This window comes from Perognathus longimembris, chromosome 28 (assembly GCF_023159225.1).
Source record: "Perognathus longimembris pacificus isolate PPM17 chromosome 28, ASM2315922v1, whole genome shotgun sequence".
NCBI classification, from domain to species: Eukaryota; Metazoa; Chordata; class Mammalia; order Rodentia; family Heteromyidae; genus Perognathus; species Perognathus longimembris.
The window spans coordinates 55,735,898-55,763,891 of NC_063188.1; the positions used below are offsets into that span (position 1 = coordinate 55,735,898).

The 27,994-nt window shown below is 38.3% G+C and overlaps 1 protein-coding gene and 1 pseudogene across 2 annotated transcripts; one reads left to right on the forward strand and one right to left on the reverse strand.

The window, feature by feature from the left end:
• The first annotated feature begins 4,533 nt into the window (after positions 1-4,533).
• Positions 4,534-5,268, forward strand: LOC125343971 (annotated as a pseudogene).
• A 6,613-nt stretch (positions 5,269-11,881) lies between these two features.
• On the reverse strand, positions 11,882-25,784 carry Lpar4 (lysophosphatidic acid receptor 4). 2 transcript variants are annotated; one of them, XM_048336567.1, is made up of 3 exons: positions 25,474-25,784; positions 23,108-23,157; positions 11,882-14,145 (listed from the first exon to the last, which is right to left on the reverse strand). In XM_048336567.1, the coding sequence occupies exon 3, from the start codon at positions 14,064-14,066 to the stop codon at positions 12,954-12,956; it is 1,113 nt and encodes a 370-aa protein (XP_048192524.1). In that variant the 5' UTR covers positions 14,067-14,145; positions 23,108-23,157; positions 25,474-25,784; the 3' UTR covers positions 11,882-12,953. The 2 variants fall into 2 exon arrangements, with proteins under 2 accessions (XP_048192524.1, XP_048192525.1); XM_048336568.1 differs by lacking the exon at positions 25,474-25,784 and adding an exon at positions 22,903-22,997 and having other exon boundaries at positions 23,108-23,135.
• Between the last annotated feature and the right edge of the window lie 2,210 nt (positions 25,785-27,994).

Here is a 27,994-nt window from a genome sequence, read left to right on the forward strand (position 1 = left end):
AAACAGGCACTCACTCAGTCTACCTGACCTAGAGGGGGTAAAAGTCCCTGACCATCATCCCAGATGTCCATGTCGGTCAACACAATCTCCATGTAATTTATAAGGTATTAAATATCAAAAATAATGGATCTTTTCAGTTAGCATCTTGGCAGATGATGATAGCAGTACGTTTTGTTTGAGAAGCCAGCACAGACTTCTCCCAGTAAAACTGCAAACAGAACACTATGAACATTGGCCCCAGATCCTCCTAGAAAAAGGCTGCCATTATGCTCCATTAGTTAAAGCTATGTATGCACCTCCTGGATGGCCTCCAATCACATAGCACGTTTCCCTCCCATCTTACTCACTTGGACTTTTTTTCTTCTTCTATAGTAAAAACATGTTCTCTTAACAGTTGGACAGTGGTTTCTAGTAAAGAAATAGCCTGCAAATCAACCAAGGGAATGTATGCTGAAAGGAATGGGAGGGTTTTTTTTAGAATCACTAGTAACAAGATACTTCTTTGTAGTGAATTTTATGTGTTATGTGACATGCCATATGGACTGAAAGCTCTAGTGTAATATGTAACTCAAAGTGCCAGCAAGTGGCTGAGAGGACAAATTAAACGAGGGGAAACTGCAATTGAAAGGTGGAGGTATTTATTTGGGAACTAGGTATAGTTGAAAATTTTTAAGTATGCTCAGTGTTTGTCTTCTTTATTTGAGTTCTTCTTGCAGTGCTTGATTAATTGGAACCTTTATATTCTGGAAGCAAGATAGAGTATTTTACATGTGCATACGCACACACACACACACACACACACACACACACACACTGTAGTTTAATCAAACTAACCCTTTATATTGCTCTGTCTTTCCTTGTCAGCCTTATACCCTCTATTTTCAACATCTCAAACACATTTGTACTATTAATATATACTTATACATTTTTAAAAAGAAGAAAAACATGGGGAAAGTAAGATAATGTAAGCAAAGTGGTCTTTCTAGGAAATTACTTTAACAACTGTATTCTAAAATGAAGATGTATGGTTCCTCATATTCAGGTTTTGGTGAAAGTCAGCATAGAGCAATTGTAAAATATGTGTCACATTGAAGGGAAGAGAAGGATCATAGATAAATTGAGAGACAGAGGCATACAAAGCACTATGGTCACTGGGAGCCAGTGGCTCATGTCTTTTAGCTATTCAGGAGGCTGATATTTGGGGATCACAGTTCAAAGCCAGTCCAGGCAGAAAAGTCTGTGAGATTCTTAGGTCCAACCATGAAACCATGGCTCAAGTGGTAAAGCGCTAGCTTTGAGCCAAAAAAAATAATTCAGGGATAGCACTAAGGCCCTGTGTTCAAGCCCCTGTAACAGCACATGTGTGTGAGTGTGTGCACACACACACCTCACTACAATCTCATATTAATTATTTGAAAATGTACTTTGTTGCTGCTATTATTGTTATTAAAATTCTTCCTATCCTCATGTAGGAGAAGGAATAGGTAATCATTTGGCAGAACATTTTCAAAAGGAAGTTGAAAGGATCCTATATCCCTTTATTTCACATTGATGACTTAACAACCCACCACTAAAATTGAAAGCATAGGTCCTGGCCATCCCAGAGGACCATGTGGAGATAATCATAGACAGGAGAAGAAGGTTCATAAGGAGGTTTATTAGTGGGGCCATAGTTCCCAAGGGAGAGAGAGCTACATGGCATCTTCACTTTATCCAGGTGGCAGCTTCTCTCTCTGGGAGTAAAGGGGAAGTAGGTAGGTAGGTAGTAGGAGTGGCTCATTAGGTATGGGTGGATCTGGGGGCTAGTGGGAGGAGCTGAGGACCTGAGGCTAGGGAAATGCTAACAAAAATGTGTTCCTGCTAGGTGTGGTGTTTCTCCCAGTACTAAAGAAGTTGGGGCAGTAGGACCACAACCTCAAGTTCTGCCTGGGTGACATAATGAGAACTTGTCTCAAAAAAATATATATTCCTTAAGACTTATAATCATAGACAGGTGTTGCAGCACTACTTAAGAACATAAGTTCAATTGCTTTGTTGAATGGCAACTTCTTTGCTAAACTACTTAAAGATAACAACAAAAAAAACATAGTATTAGTGGCTCATGTCTATAAACCTCGCTACTCAGTTGGCTGAGATTTGAGGACTGTAGTTCAAATTCAGCCTGAGCAAGAGTCTTTGAGACTCATTTCCAATTAACCACCCAAAAACCAGAAGTAAACCTCTGATTCATGTGGTAGAACATCTCTGAGCAAAATAGCTCAGAGACAGCATTCAGGCCCTGAGTTCAAGTCCCAGTACCAGCACTAAAATAATAATGATAATGATAATAATAAACATAGTATTTAGTAACAGACTCTGCCCCTTACTAGCCTATTTTTAAATATTTCAGTGTGTGAGTCTCAATTTTCCCATCTGTAGAAAGCAGCTAATCATAAAACTTTCTTTCTGATTGTTGGAAAGCAATGAAATCATTTCCATAGTATCTGATACTTAGTGAATATCTCCATCTGTAAATCCCAGTACTAAAAAGTACTGTTACCCTGGTGCAGAAGGCTTATGCCCATAGTTCAGGTTACTCAAGAGGCTGCACTCTAAGGATCACAGTTCAAAGCAATCCCAGGAAGGAAAGTCCATGAGACTCTTACCTCCAGTTAACCACCAAACAAAGGCAAAAGTACAGCTATGACTCAAGTTGCACTAGCTTTGAACAAAACACCTCAGAGACAGCGCCCAGGCCTTGAGTTCAAGCCCTAGGACTGGCACAAAAATGTACTGTTATAGCTTGGCACTGGTGGCTCACACCTTTAATCAGGAGAATGAGATCTGAGGATTGCAGTTGAAAGCCAGCCCAGGCAGACAAAGCTATGAGACTCTTATCTCTAATTAACCAGCAAAATGCCAGAACTAAAGGTGTATCTAAAGTAGTACAGCATCCGCTGTAAGCAAAAAAAAAAAAAAAAAAAAAAAAAAGCTCAGGAACACAATCCAGGCTTTGAGTTCATGCTCCTGGAAAGGCACACATAAAGAATACTGTTAGTTCTCAGCAGGAATGAAGTTGGCATGCCAGTGTTAGAGCTAGCAGGATTTTAGACGTCACTGAGTCCAAATTGTTCATTTCACTAATATAGGAACTCAGGCATAAAATGTAGTAAGGACTGGATGTTGATAATGAGGACCTGTTAGCGCAGCAATGTGGAAAAACACAAATAGCCCAGGATAACAAAGGCATAAAGCAAAAGTATATCTCAGAAATAATCAACAGAATAATGGCTAGTGAAGTGATGAAAGTGGTAAAGTGGGGAGGAGGGGGGCATGAGGGACAAGGTAACAAACAGTACAAGAAATGTATCCAATGCCTAAAGTATGAAACTGTAACCTCTCTGTACATCAGTTTGATAATAAAAATTTGAAAAAAAAAAAAAAAAGAAAGTGGTAAAGTGTCTGCCTAGCAAGTTAGGCCTTGATTTCAAACTCAAGTAACACAAAAAAGGAGGAGAGGGAGGAGGAAGGGAAGGGGGAGGAGGAGGGTGAGAGGGGGAGAGGGTGGGGAGGGGGAGGGGGAGGCGGAGGGGGAGAGGGGAGAGGGAGGGGAGGGGGAGGGGGAGGAGGAGGGGGAGAGGGGAGAGGGAGGGGAGGGGGAGGGGAGGGGGAGGGGAAGGGGGAGGGAGGAGGAGGAGGAGGAGGAGGAGGAGGAGGAGGAGGAGGAGGAGGAGGAGGAGGAGGAGGAGGAGGATTTATCCCAGCTAGTGCAGTGAGTAGGAGAATTCACCATGAAAAGCAGATTTAGAATAGGTGGTGATGGCTCATGCATGTAATACTATCTTCTCAAGGAGTCTGATAGCTGAGCATGAGAGTCTAAATCCAGCCTGGACCAGATAGTCCATGAGATTCATCTCCATTTAACCACTAAAAAGTCAGAAGTTGAGATATGATTACAGTGATAGAGCACCAGCCTTGAGCAATGTCTAGACCCTGAGTTCAAGTCCTAGTAATGGTACAGAAAGAATGAAAGGGAGGGAAGGAGGAAGAGAGAGTGGGGGAAGGGGGGAAATAGAGGGGGGAGAGAGAGAGAGAGGAGAAGGAGGAGGAGGAAAGGAAGGAGGGAGGGAGGGAGGGAGGGAGGGAGGGAGGGAGGGAGGGAGGGAGGGAGGGAGGGAGGGAGGCAGGCAGGCAAGCAAGAGAAGGAAAGAGATTTATAGGTAGATTCTAGTTATTACAAATGAAGGAAACCCTGAAGCCTATCTTTCTTTGTGTCTGGCTTGCTCTGCATAATATAATTTTTCCAAGTCTTTCCATTACCTTATGAATGGGGGTAACATCATTTTTCTGATGGAAGCATAGAAGTCCGTTGTGTATATGTACCACATTTTTCTCATCCATCCAATGAACAGTGTAAAAACAAGTAGTTACACCTGGACAGGATTAATTAAACAATGTAGAAGTTCACACAGTGAGAACAAACAAGGTTATTCTTAGGAGAACATCACAAAGGCTCAATAGTTATGTGCATAAGATCCTATAAAATTAGGAGCGCGTGCCAGTCCCGCGGATCTGTGTCTTGCTTCAACAGTGTTTGGACGGAACAGACCCAGGGACTCCTCTTTTCCACCACCAGCTGCCTTCGGATCTCCTCTCCACTTACAACCTCTGACCCTTATCTTCTCACCCGTCTCCTGCTTCCAGGACCAACCAACGCCTTTTTTTTTTTGTCTGTGTGTGGTCAGCTCTGTATCGACGACTAGCCATGACCTCCCATATCCGTCAGAATTATTCCACCGAGGTGGAGGCTGCTGTCAACCGACTGGTCAACTTGCATTTGAGGGCCTCCTACACCTGCCTCTCTCTGGGCTACTATTTCGATCGCGACGGTGTGGCCCTGGACGGCTTGGGCCACTTCTTCTGGGAGCTGGCGGAGGAGAAGCGTGAGGGCGCCCACCGCCTCCTGAAGATGCAGAACCAGCGCGGCGGCCACGCGCTGTTCCAAGATGTGCAGAAGCCTTCTGAAGATGAGTGGGGTAAAACCGTGGAAGCCATGGAAGCCGCCCTGAACCTGGAGAAGAACCTGAACCAAGCCATTTTGGATCTTCATGCCTTGGGTTCTGCACGCACAGACCCCCATCTCTGTGACTTCCTAGAGAACCGCTTCCTGGATGAAGAGGTCAAGCTCATCAAGAAGTTGGGTGACCACCTAACCTCCCCAGGCTGGCTTCCCCTCAGGCCGGGCTGGGCGAGTATCTCTTCGAACGTCTCACCTTCAAGCACGACTAAAGGAACCCAGAGTCCAGCAGCCTCTGGAGGCCATCTGTGCATCGCGTGACATCAGGGTTTCCACCTGAGCCTCTCCCTCCATCCATGGGCAACTTCCTAACTAACCACCCAGGAGCCCTTCCCAAGCCTTGGACCAAATGAAATAAAGCTTTTTGCAGCAAAAAAAAAAAAAAGATCCTATAAAATGATGCTTATCGAAATGAACTCCAAAAAAATTGAAGAGGTCTTTTATTATACTATTTATGGTTCTTTTTCTTTTCTTTACTTCTTTCCTTTTTTCTATGGTTTACTCCTCTTTGTCATGTATATGTTTATTTAACTTGGGGAGGGGAAGAGGAAGCACAGAAACAGTGAGACAAAGGGTGAACCAATTCACTCGACATTAGGTTGGAAATGAACTATGAAATTTTGGGGGCAGCTAATTCGGGTAGGGAAAACTGGGAGAGATTGAGGGAGTGGGTAATGCTGTTTAAAAGGAAGTGTACTTATTACCTGAATTATATAACATGTACATCACCCTTACAATAAAATTTGAAAAGAAAGAAAAGGAAGGAAGGGAGGGAGATAGGAAGGAAGGAAGGAAGGAAGGAAGGAAGGAAGGAAAGAAGGAAGGAAGGAAGGAAGGAAGGAAGGAAGGAAGGAAGGAAGGAAGGAAGGAAGGAAGGAAGGAAGGAAGGAAAAGAATGAAGAGACATTTGGGTAGCCTACATCTCTTTATACAGAAGAGTTAGCATTTAGATCTTTCTCTTGGAGCATATATTACTGAAAGAAAAGGTAGTGTGGAAAAGAAGGGAGAGGAGAGGCAGAGGTAGTGGGAAGGGAGAGAGAACAGACAGGGAGAGAGAAAGGGAGAGGGACAAGGAGTGAAAGAGTAACAGGAAGGGCACAAAGAGATATGGCATTTGAGAGAGGTAGAGTGAAGAAAGGAGACCCCTGCTTCAAGAGAAAATGTGCTGTGCCATGATGTGCTGTGCCATGCTGTGGGAAAGAGGAAACTGAAGAAAGGAAGCTGGAGAAAGGACCTGCTCAGCTAGCCTGGGTTTTCACTAGCCTTCAAGGTCTCTGTGGCTTAAAGACTAAGGGATACACACTTAACAGAAGAGAAACTAAGCACAGATTTTAGACAATATAAATTCTGGGCCTCATGACCTATTATAAAATAAGCTTTAGATTATATAACATTGAAAAAAATCAGAACTTCCTTGTACTTTTTAACATGCATGAATAAATATAACATTCATTATCATTTTCATTAAAATGAGTTTCTTTTTTCATTAAAATCAGTTTCTTTTTTCAATGCTTATGACTTGTGTGTGTGAGAGACACACAGACTGAAAGACAGACAGAGAGTACTAGGGCATAAACTCAGGGCCTTTGTGCTGTCCCTTAGCATTTTAGTACAAGACTGGTACTCTACCACTTGTGCCACATCTCCACTTCCAGCTCTTTGCGGGTTAATTGGAGATAGTATTCTCTCATAGGTTTGTCTGACAGGGCTGGCTTTCCACTGCAATCCTCAGATCTCAGCCTCCTGAGTAGTTAAGACTACATGCAAGGGCCACCAGTGCCCAGCTACTTATGACATTTTAACTTTAACCCAGTCTTATTGTGAAATGTGAAATTTGGTTTCACACACATGTTCCCATTTATTTTTCTAGCTTTATTCTGGAATACTTCTTGTCACCTTTTTAAAAAAATTTTAATATCAAACTGATGTACAGAGAGGTTATAGTTTCATACGTTAGGAATTGGATACATGACTTGTACTGTTTGTTACCTCGTCCCTCATACCCCCCTCCCTCCTCCCCCTTTCCCTTTCCCCCCATGAGGTGTTCAGTTCACTTACACCAAACAGTTTTGCAAGTATTGTTTTTGTAGTTGTTTTTCTTTTTTTACCCTGTCTCTCAATTTTGGTATTCCCTTTCAATTTCCTAGTTCTAATACCAACGTCCCATGTGTATCTGTAGCTTCTATTATTGATGATGTTCTTGTATCACCTTCCTGTGGTTATACCTACACTATCTCTGCAATCTTATCTGAGTATATTGTCACCTTTTTTTTAAAATCACTATTGAATGTTTTCCTTGTTTGCTTCACCTGTTAAGACTCAAAGCATATACTTGAAAACAAAAAGGTTTGTTGTTGTTGTTTTAAATCTGATGTCACCACTGTATATCCAATGCCTAGAAAAGCATGTGGCACATAGTTATTATTTAAGAAAATAAATAATTAAATGAATTGTGTATATCCAGAAATTCCCATTGCCAATCTGGTTCTCAGGAACCTTTCAGGATCTCAATTCAGAAAAGTACTCTAGTTTGAGCCTTGTGAACATCAAGTTACAAAAACTGGGTCTTGTCATTTGAATTACCTGTTGAGATATAGATAACCTAAGGAGGAGAAAGCTTATGCTGGGCTTGCAATGGGTAGCATGTGAGCTCTTTGCAATCACCTTTCAGTGTATAAGGGTGGAATTACTATCAGAAATAGGACAGAAACCTGGTTACACAATAGTCTCTCCAGTCTGAGAGCCTGCCTGACTTCACTCACTGCCGTACTTTCCACATTCTACTGGGCCTACTTCTGTATATTCCTCATCTCACTACTATCCTACGTGCTTGATCAAGAAGAGCTTCTTTTACACACACTCAGAGAAGGAAAGAAGTTAATCAAACATGAAGAGTGGTGAGGTTTTGCCTTAGTAACCAGCACTTTGACTTGCTTGTTGAAACAAACTGCTTAACATTTTAGGGATCATTTCACAAAGACCATCCCCCTCAGAAGACATTTGGTGGAAAAAAAAATAAAAGCCTATATGAAAGGAGAACACCACTGCCTAATCACTGAGGAGAGTTTTCAAAAAGAGGGATGTCTGGGAAAAGATCGTGCATGTTTTGGATTTTGTGATCCATGAGGTTTAACCAAACTTCATTACCACAAAGATGACCAAGAACACTGTATTTTTTATCTATCCAGGAATGCGTACACTTTTCCCTTCAATTCTCTAGATTTTTGAGTTTTGACCTGCCTGTAGAGCACCAGATTGCACACATTTCCTTGAATACAGTGCCTCTCATGATCTTCAGTGAGGAGAAAGAACTTGAAAAGCTTGCTCCAGTTGAGTCCCCCTTTGCCTCTCCACCATAGGGATATAATATGTTGCAATCACCAAGCATTTTGTTGATGCTGGATGTTGAATTGCCCCCCCCATTCGTTGCAACATAGATAAATGTCTCAGTATTGTATAGTTTGTTTATATTAATAAAGTGTCTTTGTTAATGAAAGAGAAAGACAGACACAGTGACAGAGAGAGCGATAGAGAAATAAGGAAGTTTACAGTGCAGAGTCCCTGCCATAACAGGAAGCAAGGGAAGCTGAGGCTCAAAAGATTACTACTTGTTGGTAAATTCAAGTCTCCCCATCCAAAGCCTTCTTCAGATAGACATTTGAATTCATCAGAGACCCTTCCTATGATGCAACACCAACAGAAGGAATAAAAGTGATGAGAAGAGTGGAGGGATCAATCATTCACAATTTAGTGTGTGTCTATACAACTTGCCACTGTATTGACAAAGGTTTGTGTATTATGCTATGCCAGGTGGAAGCAGTCTTTGTGTAGGGAAGAAGCTGGAGGGTATAATGGTCCCAAGAAAAAAATCAGGTAGGGAGCATGAATTTTGCAAAATCATACAAAAATAGGAATAAACCAACTAAACAACTCATGGGGAGAGAGGGAAGGGGGTAGGGGGAGGGGGAATGAGGGAGGAGGTAACAAACAGTACAAGAAATATACCCAAGGCCTAACGTATGAAACTGTAACCTCTCTGTACATCACTTTGACAATAAATAAGAAAAAAAGAGAAATAAAATAAAGAAAAGGTGGAAGAAAATAGACAGGAATGGGAAGTAAATACCAAGTTCCACCTAGTTTCTGAGGCCTTGGCTTGGAAGTTCATTAACAGAAAGGTATCTCTAATGTTAGATGTACTTAGGGCTGATCTTGATGGCTATGATGTCAGAAACGGAACTGTATGTTTACTGTCATCTCATGAGGCATCAATGCATGTGAAGTTGAGAATTTGATATCACTTTTCTTAAGAATTAGAGGCCTGGGCACAATCACCAGGAATCCCCTGTGTTGCTATCCTGGGACTTTAGTTACTTTATTTTATTACTTTACCTTGGTTTCACATTAGTTACTGATGTATCCACTACCTAATTATTGTTCACATATTGTTGTCAGATGGCTTTTTTATCTCAACCTGCTTCAAGCATGACAGTAGAGGAATTGGGATATTCCACCAAATCCTAAAAATCACATTCAAATTTAGCCTGGCTACCCACCCCAAGTACAGCTAGCCATTTTCTGGTATGCATTGTGATTTGGCTAAAGAATAATTCGTGGATACAAAATCTAGATGCTCAAGTCTTTTATATAAAATAGCTTAGTGTTTGCATATGACCTATGTACATCTTCAACTGTCTTTAATTAATCATCTCTATATTCCTTAGTAAATTCCACATGGTTATGCTATAATTTTATGGAATAACTAAAAACATTTAATATAGATACATTTACATAATATAGATACAGAAGCATATTCAATATAGATACAATTGTTTTCAGGTATTTTTTATTTGAGATTGGTTGTATCCACATATACAGAAATCATGGATAGAAGTTCAATTCTCAATCAAAGCCACATTGGAAAATTCAGGGAAGGAGGTGGTAAAGTTTTTACTATGATCCTCAAAATGTCATTCAGTGATTATGTCATTGGCTAATGCTGCTCTAGACTTCAGAGGCCTCAAAAAATAAAGCCCAGGAGTTGATTTGAGAGAAAATATACTTCAAGTCCTTTCTCAAAGGATGCAAGGACGATTAATAAAGGACATACATTCCAATGTTCCCAAAACCAAAATTTGAGTGTATAAATGATCAACAAAGGCATAATAGCTAGATAATCCAAATATATTTTATTATATGTAATAGATATTTAAGAGACAAGTTGAATAACAGCTAAGAGATTACCTTTGCTTTTAAAATGTAAAATCAATTTGATCTTACATTTAGTTATACATCATTTTGTTGGTTATATTGTTCATAAGACATTTTTTAATATTAACAAGTGATGGTAACTTACAAAATGGAAATTAACTAAAAGGAACTGAAACATTAACAATTATATAAAACAAAACATGAAAATTATACAAATGGAAATTGATTTATAATATATTTTATGTCAATTTTGTTAACATCTCCAGTTACTTTGATGTCATAATCCTAAAAGTACTTAATTTTAAATGTTAAGACAAAAACAAGAGTTCACATATAGTTTAAGCTTACAATAAAAACAGAAAAGGAAGAATAATGAAGGAAATGAAAATATTATTTATATTTTGATTATAAGTTTGTTCTTACAACATAACCTAACAAGTGAACCTATTCTAACTTAACCTACTTTTGTCTAACTGAATCTAATACATGGCATATTCCAACTATAACCTTTCTTCACAAAATAATATAATGCATGATTATTTTTAGGACTTTAGATCATGAATCCATTCTTAACTATTGTTCTATTGTTTTAAGCTTTTTTTTTTTAGTTAGTTCCTAACCCAAGCACAGACACAGCAGTGTTTAAAGTTGTATTATGCTCACAGATTTTTTAACTTTAAAACCTCAGTATTTTTGAAACTACATATCATCAGAAAGAAAAACAAAGCTTAAGGAATTTCAAGAATTTGCTTATTGTTTCAGAATCTTTACTTTTTCATCATTGTTTTATGGCTTTTAATTTTTTGAACTGCTCCCCGCCACCAGTTCAGCTTACAAGATGCATTGTTTCTGGAAGTTTTACTTGAAAATTCTTAACATTTTTAAATTGCCATATCATATACATTTTTAAAAAGTGATTAATGCACATTCAAATATATAGTTGTTTTACAGGGCTTTGAAAGTGTTTATGCATGTGTGTGTGTGTGTGTGTGTGTGTGTGTGTGTGTGTGTAGTTTTATTTCTATTACCTCCAACATAAGGACAAATGTAGCTGTTTCCAGGTGCAAGGTGTTCAAAAGTTTTACCTATAAGCATTAATATTCTTACACCTTCTTTTCATCCCCAAATGACAAGATTTTAAGAACTTGTTTTGAGTTTGTTTCAAGTGAGTTATTCTTTTGCAGAACTATAATATTGCTTTTATATCTCCTGAACTGGGTGTCAGTTTAGCAGCTTCCTTTACGCATTTTGAGCTAAAGTATCATATGAAAATGATAGTGTTTAGTAAATTTTACCGATGTTTCAAAGTGTAAGCTCTAAGTATTAGGGGTGTTCTTTTCTTTTAAATAAGGGTTTGGGAATTTGATGGGGGGGTGTAATTCACGTTCAACCTAAGTACAGTTCTATCAGATTTCTATTTGAACTGCACTTGAAATTTTCATATTAAATGTCATAGTATTTTTTAATTTACAGAGCTATAAAACACAAATAAAATAGTAATGCAAGTCTTAGAAACTATTTTTCTTTCTTTTTTTGGTCTTTTTTATTTTGTAGATTTTTGTTTTATTTTGTTTGTTTTGACTTATGTATATATTTTTTTCAATTTGCTCCCAACCTGAACACAAATTCAGCAGCAACTTGGCTACATTGTGCTCCAAAATTTAATAGAAAATAGGAAAGATAAGTATTATATAGATACACAAAATTATTAATGCAAGTTTAATTTTTTTGCTTTATTAAATTTAAGGTCTTTTTGCTGTTACTACTTTATTTACATTTTTTTCAATTCGCTCCTGACCTGGGTACAAAAGTTAACAGCATTCTGGCTGCATTGTACCCCAAAGTTTACTATAGCGATAAATATTTTTATACAACCCAGACCCTCCCAAAAAAGAAAATTGGAGTTTTTAATTTTAAAGAATGTGATATTGCTTAAAGTTTGTTAGTTGACTTCTCATATTCTATGTGAGTTACTATTTCACACCCCCAAGCACATAGGTAGCAGCTTTTTAGCTTAGAAGTTTAGAATGAAAATCTTATTGTAGTTTAAAAAAGAAAATATTAAAAACTGACATCATTGGTTGTTACAAATGTATAAATCCCATTAACTTTCCCTTTCTTTTCGCTCATATAAATGCAAAGTTTTTTTCTGTTATCAAAATTCACATATCTTTTGCCAATTACTTTAAATTTGACACATTCCTTATTAGTAATGCTTGATTATAATATGCTCAAATCCTAAAATAAATTTCTTGGCAATTCACAAAAGCTAGCATGTATCAGTAGTAACACAAACATTTTTTAAATAAATCCCTGAATTTGTTCTATATTTATAGGCCAAATCCAATTACCAAAATCATTGGAATGGAAATATATTTTGAAAACTTTTACAGTAATCTCCACAACACTAAAGACAAGGCCAGTAGCCACTTATATATAATGTGATATAGTGAAATGCCAACTCAAAAGAAGAGTCTGGTGATCTATTTGGGTTCTTGTAATTAGACTTGACCTATAATTACGGAACAAAACAGCATATGTACAATAAATATCCAAACAAATGGATCTAGCTGTATTTGGTACATTAATCTATTCTCAGCATCATTAGCTTCAATCTTTTTTTTATTTGTAGCATAGGAAAAATCATAGGAGAAACTATATCTGTATCTGAAGACAATTCTCGTACCTAGAAAGTGGATTCTAACATTAATTCACCACCATTATTTGTTGTTTGATCACTAACTTCCTCTTGAATAGCTGGAAGGGAAGGCTTTGTGGTCAGAGGTGTTTCAGTCTTAAACAGAGACTCCATTCTGATATGGGTGTTGATGTAGAAGGACTTCTGAAAAGACTCAAGGGTAAAGTAATAGATAAAAGGGTCAAAGCAACAATTCAGAGTTGCAAGGCACAAGGTAATTGGGTACATGATCTTTGCAAATCTTTCCAACAAGCAATTAGTAATGGCTTGGGAGCGCACCAAGGCATACAGGAAGAGAACAGAGTTGTAGGGTACAAAGCATACCACAAAGACTGCCATGTGTACTGTGATCATCTTCAGCACTTTTTTCTTATTGGTCCCAATTTGTGAGAGTGTCGCCGGCTTGCGAAGTGTTCTCAGCACCACAGAAGAGCAGGAAACATTCAATATGAGAGGGATAATGAACCCAACCACTTCAATAAATATAGTGATCTTGGACAGATAGGTCTTCCAGACACGTTTGGAGAAGCCCTCAAAGCAGGTGGTGGTTGCATTGTTGACATTAGTAGTGGAGAACAAAGAGGCTGAAATACCACCACTGAGGACTAGGATCCAGACTCCAGCACAAACAATGGCAGAGTTCCTCCTGGTCCTAATGGTACGAGATCTGAAGGGATAAACAATAGCCAGGAAACGATCCACACTGATACATGTGAGGAAGAGCATACTCCCATAGATGTTGGTGAGGAATGCGGTCCCCGAGATCTTGCAGAGGGTGTCACCAAAAGGCCAATGGCGGTTGAAGTTGTAAAATATTTTGAAAGGTAGGGTACAAACAAAGAGCAAATCAGAGAGGGCCAGATTGGTAATGAAAATAGCCGTCTCACTTCTCATTTTCATGCGAAAGCAGAAGACAAACAGAGAAGCGCTGTTGGTGATTAGACCTAGGATGAATACAACACTGTACACAGCACCATTCAGATTATACTTGAAAGAATCATCAACAATACACGTATTATTGGCAGTTGCATTGCCCAACCTAGGTCTGAGACTTGAATTTAAATCTTGGAACTGGAAGTCAATGAATCTTCTGTCACCCATGGATTTTGTTTTCAGAAGGCCTGCTAGCTGCAGGGGCTCACCACTCTCAGATTAAGGACTGACAAGAAAAATGTTCCTCCTGTAGGAGATGGAATGAGTCAAGTTTATTTTCCACCCATCAGCTCTGTGACATAAAGATATTCAGCTCAGTCAGATCAGAAGATAACAGGTACATATAATTTGGATTGACAACTGCTTTTCAAGTGTCTTTTTCTTTTCCCTGCTGATCTTAGGGCTTGAACTCAAGGTCTGGGTGCTGTCCCTGAGCTTTTTTACTCAAGACTAGCAATTTACCACTTAATCCACAGCCCCTTTCTTGCTTTTTGGTGGCTAATTGGAGTAAGTGTTTCAAACTTTCCTGCCCAAACTGGACTCAAACCACAATCTGACATCTCAGCCTCCTGGGAAGCTACGATTACAGGCATGAGCGATGGCTGCCTGGCTGAAATGTCTTTTTTTTTAAAAAAGTACAGCACCTAGTACTTCCAGGCAATCTCCCATCTAAGTACTAACCAGGCCCAGCCCTGCTTAGCTTCAGAGATCAAATGGGACTAAGTACCTATGACATGTTAAAAGGAATTGGCTGGCTACTCAGGAGGCTAAGATCTGAGCATCACATTTCAAAGCCAGCCCTGGCAGGAAGTCTTATCCCCAATTAACCAGCAAAAAGCCAGAAGAAGAGCTGTGTCTCAAGTGGGACAGCACTAGCCTTCAATGAAAAAAAGCTGAAGGATAATGCCTGGGCCCTAAGTTCAAGCCCCAGGTCTGGCATACACACACACACACACACACACACACACACACACACACACACACACACACACACGGAACTGCCTTATTATACTGTACAAGTGGGAGATTATAGCATGGCAATGGACATGAACAAAATGTAGGTTACTTAAGAGTCTAGGGAGAAATAAAAGAACTCCTGATAAGTAACATAATGTTAGTGCTTTATAATTTGTGTGGCACTTTCATTCATCAAAATGTTTTCAAAATCCATGATTTATTTGATTCTCAAAAAAATACTACAAGGTAAACAAGACAAAAACTATTGCTATTTTATGGCAGGAGAAACTAAGCTTAAGTTATGTGGCGATAGAGAATATCAGAATTAGAAGAGGCTGTAAATAGTATAGTCAGATTTAGAATCCAGATTCTTTGATTCCTAACCCATGAATTTTTAAGCTACTCTAAATTGTAGTGTCTACTCTCTCCAATCTTATTGAAATACCTTGGCTGAGTACCTCTTCCATTACATAAAACAGCAAGTGGATATAGGATATCCAGAACATGGTCTAAAAAATATTATAATTACACTCCTAAATTGTGGATTAATTCACCTTTTTCTACTAAAACAAGAGTTCAGAAGCAAGTCACACACTAATCTTAGCACTTGGGAGGCTAAAGCAAGAGAGTTATGAGTTCAAGGACAGCCTGGGCTACAAACTAATAAGAACCTGTCACCAAAAAACTTAAAATAAATAAGTAGATAAAACAAGAGTTTGGAGGGCAAGAATACCTCAAATTAGAGTCGCCATTTAATCAGAGCCATTAGCTAAAAGGTTTCACATTGTATCACACTATTTTTCTTGAGGAACAATTTAAATAACAAACATTTATAACAAGTAAATATTTTCCTCCTGCATATAATAGTTCTCTTGCTAATCTTCTCATGCTGGATTCTTAGTATAGTATTGTATGTCTTCATTTTTCCTTTCTTACTGCTTACCCCATATTTCTATGTCTCCAGTATGGTCTTGGTCAGTAAAGTATTTCCCATCAGATACAAATGAGACATGAGAAGTGGATTTGATGTGAATGGCCATGTCCTGTTGTGCACACCTGATATAGTCATTTGCATGCCCTCTGCCTGCTACTGCTTACATCAGTGGCAGCCATTGACTTAACTGAGTCTCTAGGCCAACATGGTTACCAACTTTTTTTCTAGTTCAATAACTATCATTGGACAGTGACTGCCTTTCAAATATGTTCTGTAATACACTATGGACAAGTAGCTGTTGAATGATTCTTTTCAATGAGGAGGATATGGAATAAAAGTGGTCTTTGTCCCTTGACATATGCAGAATTTGCATGATTATATTATAAAATGTGAAAAGCAGTTTTCTGAAGTGATTCTTTCTTCATCCCTTTCCCTCAAAACTCCTAGGAAACAGGTCAATGGACCTTTATAGATAATAGAAAAGGGAGTAGAGGGAAACTGCTAGAGATACAGAGGCCTGGAATCACCTCAAACTTCTGATTAGCAACAAAAGCTACTTGGTTTGAGAAGTATATATTCCCTCTGAAAAATTAATATTCACATTATATTGAGTACAAAAATTAAACACCAAAAAGTCCAACTAATAAAAGGCCAAAATAGATTGAACAGATGATCCTCCAAAGAAGTGCAAATGGCAAATAAATACATGAAGAAGTGTTCAGCAGCCTTAGCGATAAAGGAAATCAAAAGAACACAGCAATTTCATCTTACCCCAATCACAATGACTATCATCAAGAAAACAACAATAAATATGATGAGGATAAAGGCAAAGATACCCTGTTAGTAGGAATGTAAATTAGTACAACTGTTATGAAAACTAGTATGGTATGGAAATTCCTTTAGAAACTAAAACAAAACTACCATATTGACCCTGCTCTTGGACATACAAATCAATATACAAGAGATGCCTGCATACCCAAGTTTATATACACAATACTTGCAATAGCAAAGATGTGGAACTAGCCTAAGTGCCTAAAAACTGATCATTGGATAAAGAAAATGTGATATCCCTGGATGTTGATGGCCCATGCCTATAATCCTAGCTACTCAGGAGGCTGAGATCTGAGGATCCTGATTCAAAGCTAGCCTGATCAAACAAATCCTAGAGACTCTTGTTTCCAATTAACTAGTAAAAAGCCAGAAACAGAGATATGGCTCAAGTGGTAGAATACAAGTCTTGAGCAGAAAATGCCAAGCAAGAGTATGCAGTCCTAAGTTCATATCCCAGTACCAGCATAAGACAGAGGACAGACAGACAGAAAGAGAAAGAGGTATCACATTTCTTCCTGGTCATTTCATCTCTAGGACCAGCTTAGCCTTGGCAAGAAGCAACTCTGATTTGTCAAAGCAGAGCATAGTATAATCCCTAACCAAGTAAGGCCTAAGAGTAAACCAGGTAAAGAAGAGATAAAAACAGAAAATAGAAAGCAGCAAAGACGTGGAAATAATCAGGGGAAGAAAAACTAAAGAAAAACAACATGGTATGAGACTTTGCTACAGAAGGGGTAAGTGTTGTCACCTAATTTGCATCCAGACACTTAAGAGAAAATTCCAGCTCAGTTCCTCAAACCTCAGTCTCACTACCTTGCTTTATCCTATTCCCTCCATATTTCTCACTTTAAAGTCCAGGTTTCTTACATCAAAGCATAGTTTGCAATCACTATGTTTATTTAAGGGCACTGAAGCCTATCAGCAAAAGCAAGAAGAGCTTGGAAAATCTTAGTCCATGGTGCTCATACCTCATTTTGGGAACTGTAAACCTAGGGTTTTGTTGTTGTTGTTGTTGTTGTTGTTGTTGTTGTTGTTTTAATTTTCCTTATCATCAACGGAGTCATAAAAAAAAGTAAATGCCAAACTTCTCATCTGCTAATCATTTTATTTACTACTTTGAACACCCTACTAGCTATTTATTACTGTGGATGCCATTTTACACTAAGACTACCATTCACAATTCAAGGAGAACTTCACTGTTGAGCTGGGCACCAATGTCTCAGTAGTCCAAGATCTAGAAGATCTAGGTTCAGTACAGGTAGAAAAAATCTGCAAGACTCACTCTCCAATTAATCAGCAAAAAGCTAGACTGAAGACATGACTCAGGTTGTAGAGCACTGTTTGCATCTGCCTTGTACAGTAAATACTAACAGTAAAGTAATTTTATTTAGAGAATGCTTTTATAGTAGAAGATACTCTACCTTTTTCCAGAATCCCTTCAGTCTGTCATGAATGCATATTGCTATCTCAGTTTACGCATTCCAAATAGGTGATTTGTCTCCCATTGTCTTTTCAGCTTTTTTTCCATGATCACAGTGCTATCATTCCTTAATTTATATTATTGCAAATTGACAATGCAGTTTACTACATTTGTGAAATGAATATGAAATATATAGTACATGTTAGTGTACTTCATAATACATTATATATTTAATGTACTTCAGAATATATTATATATTTCATATGCAGTATATTAAATGTTATATGCTATATTTTATACATTTTACATGTTATATTTATTTCATATAGAGTAAATTATGTTACATATAACACTAAATATGTAATATATATTTCATATACAGTATATTATAAATATACACAATGCTGAGTGATTGAATCAAGATGATGAATGCAATCTTCACCTCACTTCCCTTTTATGTCCTCTGGACCACAGTCAGGCATTCTATATATGACCAATACTCCTACTCTGGCTGCTTTGAGTAATCAAATCCTGTGGGAGAAAAAGGACCACAGACAAGAAAGCAGTACAGTCTCCCTCTTAAAGAGAAGGCATGGGAAACTGCCACTAAGGCCTTATTCATAGCTCTCCCTCACTTGAACACAAACTACCTTTGCTGTCTAGCAGGAAGGGTGTGGTGCTAGGACTTAACACAGCATTGGAAGCAAGGAGTTCTATTTCTGACTCAGACACTGGTTCACTCTGTAACTTGGCTATATTGCTTCTCTTCCCTGTATAAACATTACCTCTGAGCCTCACAGCTGAGGCTAGGAAGATTCAACAAGGCTTCTGAGTAGTTTTATGAACATGCCAATATTTGACCCGACCCTACCTAAACCACAGAGAAACATTATAGAAGTTTTTCTTTCTCCCAAGTCTGACACAACTGGAAATTCATATCTATCTTTCTGGATACCCTGAAATTCATATTGGCAGTTCTTTTCTTCTGTTAATGCTTTCTACCTCAAAATGTCTTTCATTTCAACCTTACAAAAACAATTTACTCAGAACAGAACAATCTAGGAAGGTTCTCCCAATGGGGTATCTCCCACAGAGTTCTAATTTCAAAAATCAGACCAGTATTTAACTCTTAAGCTAATGGTGAAAGAGAACCAAAACTATTCAAGAAACAGATTTTTTTCAGATTGTTTCCTTAGACAGAGACATGGTTACAAACACCACTAGATCATGGTTGTACAGAGCATGGAAGCAAAAGGCCAACACATGAGCTTCCAATGAGATGAAGAAAGAAAGTAAGTGCAATTACATTGTCCACTGCAAGCAGCATCAGACTACGTTGTCTGGTGAAGAAATCTGCAGCCATTATTCAATTAATCACCTGGGGAGGGGATTTAGAGTTGGATTGATGGAGGTTCATTGACAATGGGCAGAAAGCAGATAAAAAAGAAATATGAAAAAGGGGCTGAAGGGAAAGATATGAAGGAATGAGAGAGGGTAAGAGGCTGAGGATTATAACCAAAGTATATTATATGCATATATGAAAATGTCACAATGAAATCTAAGCTGCTCTTTTTTAAGCAGTCTCTTTAAGGTTGACCTTGAATTCAAGATTCTCCTGCCTCAGCCTCCTGAGTAATGGAATTATAAGCATGCACCACTATGGTGGGAAACAGTAAAATCTAATGTTTTGTACAAGTAGTATATACTAATAAAATATTTTACAAGCAAAAACAAAATGACACACAAAAAAATCTGACCCTCAATGATTTTTTGAACTCTGACCAACATATCTGGAGCCAATTCAGACAATTTTACAGTAGTGTCTACTTTTTTATAGATTTTTTTGTGCCAGTCCTGAGGCTTGAACACAGACCCTGAATAGTGTCCTTGAGCATTTTTGCTATCACACACTTGCACCACAGCTCCATTTCCAGTTTTTTTTTTTAAGTAGTTAATTGGAGATAAGTCTCTCCTTGGATCTCAGCCGACTGAGTAAGTAGGATTACAGGAGTGAGCCACCAGCTCCCTGCTCTTTTTCTGATTCTTTAATGATAATGAAATATATCATTCTTGGTATCTTTGGGGCTCCTGGAGGAGGAAATGGAGTTCACCTTTTGGCCCAATAATGATGAATGGATACCTATTTCATTTCACACAGTGGTAAAATTTCAAATGATACATTGAAAACCAGATAAGACTCCTAGCATATGTACAATACTCTAGAAGACTGGATTACTTTTGGTCTTCACAGAAAGTAGTCCAGAATTCAGGAAGACAAAGCCATTACACCAGTGTGTACTCAAATTCTCCTGCTTTGCTCCATTTTCAGTGAGGCTGGAACAAGTCAGAGTATTTCAAAACTTATAATCAAAACTTAGGGAAGGTCACACAGCCTTCCTTCAGGAGAAGAGGCAAGATCTATCACCAGGTTCGAGGCCAGCCTGAGTTACTTTTCCTTGCCTATTGAATACCTACAGTAAAATAAATGTAAGAAGTACACCAATTTGAAAAATACATCCAAGGGAAGTAAGTCTAGAATTTTGCTCCTTAAATGAGGGGTTGCTAACAGATAAGACCCTTAAGGGAAATCTAGGCCAAGTCATAGGCACAGGTCATACTTATGCTCAATTGATGCTCCTTGTGCAGTGGTTGATGTTTCTTAAGGATTTTCAAAACACAATCTAATCTATATGGAGGAAAAGAGGGCAAAACTTTCACTGCAGAATGGCACTAGGAAAATGATATTCATTGACTCTTTGTATGTGTGTATACGCATGCATGTGCATGTGCGCGCTCATGCACATGCCATTACTGGGGCTTGAACTCAGGGATAGGTGCTCTCCCTGAGCTTCTGTGCTCTACCACTTGAGCCACAACTCCACTTCTGGCTTTGGGGTTGTTAACTGGCTTTGGACCATAATCCTTCATTCAGCCTCCTGAGTAGCTATGATTATGGGCATACACCACCACTCATTTTAAATGCTAGAAACATCCCTTTTAAGATATGATTTCTGTATTGGATCTTTCTTATAGTTGTTTTCTCCCCCTTTATTTTATTTGAGGAAAACAAGAAATTGACAGAGACCCCAATCTGATAAGTTCAGATTCTATCCTTAGTGTCTAATTTGTACTTTTTTTTTAATTTAAAAAAATCTGCTACTAACCCTTTACCTGATGGTGCAATCCAAACATTAGGGAATAATGTGATCTAGTCCTCAATATGATGGAGCAAGATTGCATCAGATTACTAAAGTCAAATTTTTCCCTAGTACCTAGTTAGAGAGTAAGACAACTGCAGAGAAATTGCTCAACCTAATATTATGAAATTGTCTAGAATCTTGAGAGTCAATATCTCATCTCAGCAGAAGCCTCAGACCTTTGGGGAATATTTTGGGTGTTCCTGAAACAGCTCATTTCCAAATTCTGCAAGGCTCCTACATGCCAACTAGAATTCAGCCTTATTCCATTTATTTAAGCATATAAATATTTCAGCAATCAAGAAACTAACTCATCTGATGTGTGTGTGTGCATGCATGCACGTGTGTCCAAAGGTGATTGGGCTAAAGAGTTAATATTCATCTACAGCAGCTTTGCCTGGATAACAACAAATAACAAGTCCTTGATGGATTCTGGATCTTTGGATCATATGACCTCTAATAATTTGGAAATAATAGAAAATGGTTGGAAAATAAGAAAATGAGAATTTGTGGAAAAAGTTCTAATAAGGATAGTGGCACTCACCACATTAGTTCAAGCCAAATTTTGGAACAATTTTTATCTGAATTTGGATAATCAATGTACTTTTTGGAAGTACTATCACTACAGATTATCTCCAATGGTGATGTAAAAAAGAGTCAGTTACTGTAGTGTTCCATAAAGAGACCTTTTCACTAAAATGGATATCTAGATCATATTAATAACCAAATTGCTTCATGATATAATTCCAAATAAATGAGAGCCAATATATTTTAATGGCATTTAAATATTGTGGATTTCATCATAACAAAAGTGCAGGTAGCAATTATATTCCCAACCTATCACTGCTGTTCTGTGCTTTACAAATAGTATTGGCTAAAGCATAAAATCCATGAGTCTCTGTAACATAATTATTTTAAATACCTAGTAACAGTCAGGTGTCAATGGCTCACTCCTATAATCCTAACTACTCAGGAGGCTGAGATCTGAGGGTCATGGATGAAAGCCAGCTAGAGCAAGAAAGTCCATGAGGCTCTTACTGCCAATTAACCACCAAAAAGCCAGAAGTGAAGCTGTGGCTCCAGTGGTACAGCACAAACCTTGAGCAAAGAAGCTCAGAGACAGTACTGAGGCCCTGAGTCCAAGCCCACGGACTGATGCACACACATGCACACACACACGCACACGCGCACACGCGCACACACACACACACACACACACACACACCACTATTAACAAAAGGCACAAAAATGCTTCCATACATTAAAAATCAATGGCAACAACTGCTATGATTGGATAGAGGAAAGAAAAGATTAGGACAGGTGGGGATGCCACTGCCTCATCTCTAGCCTGCGATCCCACCCTATTTCCCCTCCCTGTCAACTACAGTGATATGAGAGAGGCTTCCATTACTGGATATTTGTATACATATTGACAACCATTGCCTTGTCTCTAGCTTGCACTCCTACTGTATTTCCCCTCCCCCTCAACTACAATGGTGTGAGTGAGGCTTCCATGAATGGATACATGTATACTTATTCACAACCATTGTGCCTTCATCAATATATTCTAAGCAACCCAATATAGATGTCTGAAACATCTTCAAATCACAATTCTGCACAAAATTCTCACATAAGACGAGAAAGATACTGCAACAAAAGTTTTACTAGTAGCACCTGTATTTGCACTTTATTCCTTTAGTGCTTGCAAAGTAGAAGCATCTGCTGGTACCCAACTTGCCCTTCTTTCGAACAAAGGTAGCCTAAAACAGAGCAGGTTGGTAAATGGTATTCCAGTTCTTCTGAGCTGATCTATTATGTAATAAAAAAAATTTTAGAAATCATAAGACAATTTAAAGTGCTTTGATCTCACCTTAATCTTAAAGAGAATTGATTTTCACACTCCTCCAGAGAGTAATATTCCTGAAATGAAAGGATTATTTCATTGGTTTGTCTTAAAAGAAGATGGGTATGTTAACATTTCCTTTTTATGAACTTCATACTTGATACTGATTATACAGAAAACTTTTTTGGAAGCTTACAAAGAAATTTTTGTCTCATATTTAGACTGTGTACTTTGATATTATTCACCTTCCATTAGTCTCTGGCTTCTTTGAGCTGGAGTTGTGGCTCAGATAGAGTGCCTGCTAGCAAGCATGAGGCCTTCAGTTCAAATTGTATTTATAAAATAATAGTAATAATAATAATAATACCAAATACTACAAACTCCGAGTATTTTTAAGTTAGAGTCTAAGGAAACCAGGAATTTCAAATATACAGACATTTTTGTATTTGATATAAATTCAGTGTAAGCACACCCAGTCCCATCATTAAACTATTTAGAAAATCACAGTCCCTTTCTGGGTCTCAGTTTCCCTTCTTCCCCCTTTGGCCCTGACTGACAAGATGTCTTCAACTTGCTATAATACTGTCTTCAATGACTGTTGCCCCCCATCAATTATTTTCAACTGATTCCATTTGTCACTACAAAAATACAAAAATAATTTTAATTGCTAATAGTCAATAATGAGAGACATTCATTCTTATTGGACTCAAAGAAATGACTGGCTATCAGAAATAAATTATTAACTGGAGCCAGAGGCTAAAACTCAGAGAAAGATGCCATTTATGCCATTAAGTCTTCCTAATGCCTTCCTCTTTTCCACCCTCTCGTCTATTCAGCAGCTATATAAAATCGAATTGTCTAGTTCTCAACTCTTGAGCCTGCTTGATCCTCCTGCTTGATCAATCACTTTGACCCTCAAAATAAGAAGTTAACAGCATACATCAGAACATAAATATACAGAATCAATATGCTAATAACAAACCAATTGCTATCTTAAAAGGCAATTTTCAGTACTAATACTCACAAATACAGGTTTTGTTTTTCTCTCCTGCTTAAGGCAGCCAAGAGCATACTGTATATGATGTCACACAGAAAAAAAGTGACAACAATGCAATTAGGCCTTGGTGAAATCACAGTCTAAACAACAAATCTCAATGCCTTCAACCCTATTTAATTCAAAGGAAGTTGAATAGATCAGCTTTAGCTAACCTTTGCCTGAGTGTTACTGGGAGGCATCTTCCCACTGCTCTTTAACTTAGAGAGTATGCATTATAAAAGGCTGGCCTGATTCTTCCAATGGGGCTTTCATTTCTGTCTCTGATTGGCAGGAGGTGCTTTAGAATGTAGATGCCATCAAGTTTCTCAGCTCAATTCATCCTTCTTTGCAAGAGTGCAACTTTTTTTTATCTACTTTTAAAAGCCAAAGGGATTTACAATCTGTTTGGATGGGTTATATGTTTGGAATTTTGTTCTGCGAAATAAACATGTTGCAAGGCCACTGGATAATTTGGATTGTAAATCATTACTGTTATCTTCATGTTATTCAAAGAAAAAGAAACATTGTATATTTTGGTAAATCAGCAAAATGAATACCAACAAGCTATGAAATTTTGAACCTTTGCATTTGTCTGGTCTTTTTCCACATAGAAATCATGATAAATACACTGCTATTTTTTTAATTCCCTAAAAGACATTTTCTATTTAATTCAAAAAGATCAATTACTGGAATCATTAAAATACTCTGAAAATCTTTAAAATATTCAGGATATGCAGGAAGAAAATCTTAAGCATGTCACATTGTTACATCTGTTTGGCAAGTAGCAATTAATTTCACATATAACAGCAAATTCTATTTAGACCAGGATTCATTTTTCATTCAAATGCGATTCTTCCTTTATTAGGTAAGTGTATGAATTACTCAATATAGCAAATGTCACATTTTCCATAAATCAATTAAGAATCAAAGGCATAATGTGTATAGTTTTACTACAAGAAACCTCAACATAATGGAAGCCACATTAGCTCACAATCAATTGTAAACCAAAGAAATAATAAAGCTAGCTAGCCAAAAGAGTTTCTAAATTGTTCTACTCTGTGATTTTTAAACCAGCTCTTTAGAGCAACTGTGTTTACATGAAACAACCTAAGAATCCTGTATCTCTTTCACAGAAACAATATTATTGGCAACACAATAGAAATTCTTGTTTTGGTTATTTTTTCCTCTTCTTTCTTTTTCGTTTTTACCATTCAACACGATCCTTGCTCATCAGTTCAGAGTTGAAATCTAACTTCATTCCCAAACATTCAAAGCATCAGTGTTTCCCTTGAAAGTTTGTTACGCCATCCCCCCACCCCCAAACACCCAAATCAAATCTTTCTCAAAAGAGACTTACCCCAAAAAAGATTGTGCTAGATGAGAGAGTGTGCGCATGCCTGTAGACAATTAGCTAATAAACATGTAAACGGGCAACTCGCACTTTGGAAGAGCATATTTTTATCCATTAAAAAAAAAAAAAAAACAGGGAAAGGTTAGCCAAGCCCAAAGGAGCAGACTCTGGGCTGCCGCCAGCAGCTTCTTACAGCAAACCGCTCATTCTGAAAATGTGAGCTTATTTACATTGATCTCTTTCCCTTTGTTAAGGACTGGCCCTCTTGAATGCTGTAGCCGGCATGCCTTTAACAAACAGGACACAAGAAAAGGCCCAAAGTCCGTTCTGGAGCCGAGGGCCAGGGAAACTCTTGGGGGTCTCAATAGGAAATGCTTTTCATTGGATAAGGAGGCATTATTAGGAGCCGAGATCCCGCCCAATCCCCTGTGCTCCATCTTTCCCTTAGTCACCAATCACTGGACTGAAGTTTTCCCTTAAAGAGCATTGCCCAGGAAAAGCAGTTTCACAGTCAAGAATTAGTGGCTTAAGTGCCACTTGACAATATAAAATTGTCCTTCCTGACCAATTAATTCACAGAGAAAGCCTGTGTGCCTGTCTTTGCTGCAAGACCACTGCCCTCCAACAATACTAACAAGGAGGAAACAAAATTCCCGAGAGGCATTTTTCAACTATAAGCAGCCCCTATTTGCTCCTACTTGGTTAAAATAATTAGAACCACAATGTTGGTTAAAAAAAAAATTAAAAACTAAAAACAAAGAGAGGTGGAGGAAGGCAAAAGTAATGCATTCTTATGACACACTGCAAAATTAAACCTCTCACTACCACAAAAGAAAAAGAAAAGAAAATCAGTAGCATACTCACTTAAGTCACTAAAGTACCCTCAGATGGAGATGTGTTGGGGTCCCAGAGCTGTTACCCCACCTTCTATGGACCAGACAGTGCTCAATGAAAGAAGGAGAGTCTACACTTCTCTTAAATAACTGCCTGGCAGGAAGTCTAATAACCAGGAATTCTTCAGAGATTTGCTGAAGAGTAAAATAAATACTAGGGATGCAATCTGTTTATAGTGAGAAGTTATCTTCAACTATATGCCTACTCTACCCTGGGCAAGTTCATTTCCCATAAGATGACTCCCTGCCATGGTCACCCACACAGCTATTTTTGCTTCCAGATTTTCTTCCTCTTTCCTTCCCTCTCCCTGATCTGAGTTTGCTTCAAAAACATACTCATCCTTCTACCTTCATTGCTAGCCTTTTCCTATACACCAGCACCCCCCCCACACACACACACCCTTTTCTCTATTTCCACTCACTGGCAGCACCACCACGTTCAGAATGCTCCCTCCTCCCAATGAAACCTCCGGGCAGGAATAAGGTGCTTGCTTTTTCTGGGCAAAGCCTTGTCCCTGGAAAACTGCAGGAGCCTCTGTCTGCTTCACAACTTTAGTCCATATAATTAAGCTGCCTCCCAAATCAAACATATTTCATGTTTATTTATTCTCCCCTCTCTTCAGCTCTATTGTGGCTGATCTCACTAACAGTCTAAGCCAGTGAACAAGTCAGTGTGAAGCTGACACTACTAGCCTTATTATTTGTAACTAACTATAAAAGGCTTTACCTGCTTCCCTTCTCCCACCCCTCCCCTGTGTCTCTGCTCTTCCATTTCTCCTCTCTGTTTATCTCAGATATGTCTACTTCTGTCCGTTGCATTGCATTGGTTATGTTTTCCCAAGCGGTCTTTTCACTTACTCTGGGCCTTGACCAGTCCCTGATGCATTCACCAATCCACAAGAAAAAAATACAGTCACTGTCCTACAGAACTTCATAGTCTACCTAAAGAAAAAAAGGCAAATTTTAGCAGTTATGTGGAGAGTGAATTTTGTAATGAATCAGAAGATGGAAGTGTAACCCATGGTTAAGGCTAGGAGAGCTTTCCAGGTAAGGGAGATTTGAGATGGACCTTGTAGATAATAAACAAGATTTAAATAACCCAAGAATAAGCTGGACATCGGTGACTTATCAGGAAGCTAAGATCCAATTATCACTGTTCAAAGCTAGCGCAGATAGAAGTCTTTGAGTCTATTACCTCCAATTAATCATCCAAAAGCCAGAACTGGAGGTGTAATTCAAGTGTTAGTGTCAGCCTTGAATGAAAAAAATCTAAAAGACAGTGCTCAGTCTCTGGGTTCAAGCTCCAGTACCAGCACTAAATAAATATATAAATAAATAACCCAAAAATGAGAGGGGAGAGCTTTTCAGATGTGTAGAGGATACAACTGATCACATACAAAGAAAGAGAGAAAGAAAGAAAGAGAGAAAGAAACAAAGAAAGAAAGAAAGAGAGAGAGAGAGATGGAGGGAGGGAAGGAAAGAAAAAAGAAAAGAAAGAGAGAAAGAGAAAAAGAAAAAAGAAAGAAAAAAGGAGGAAGGGAGGGAGGGAGGGAGGAAGGAAGGAAAGAAAAATAATGTGTCTGATTTATGAAGAGATTGGAAAGGTAAGAAGGGGCCTTTGTGGGGATGTTCTA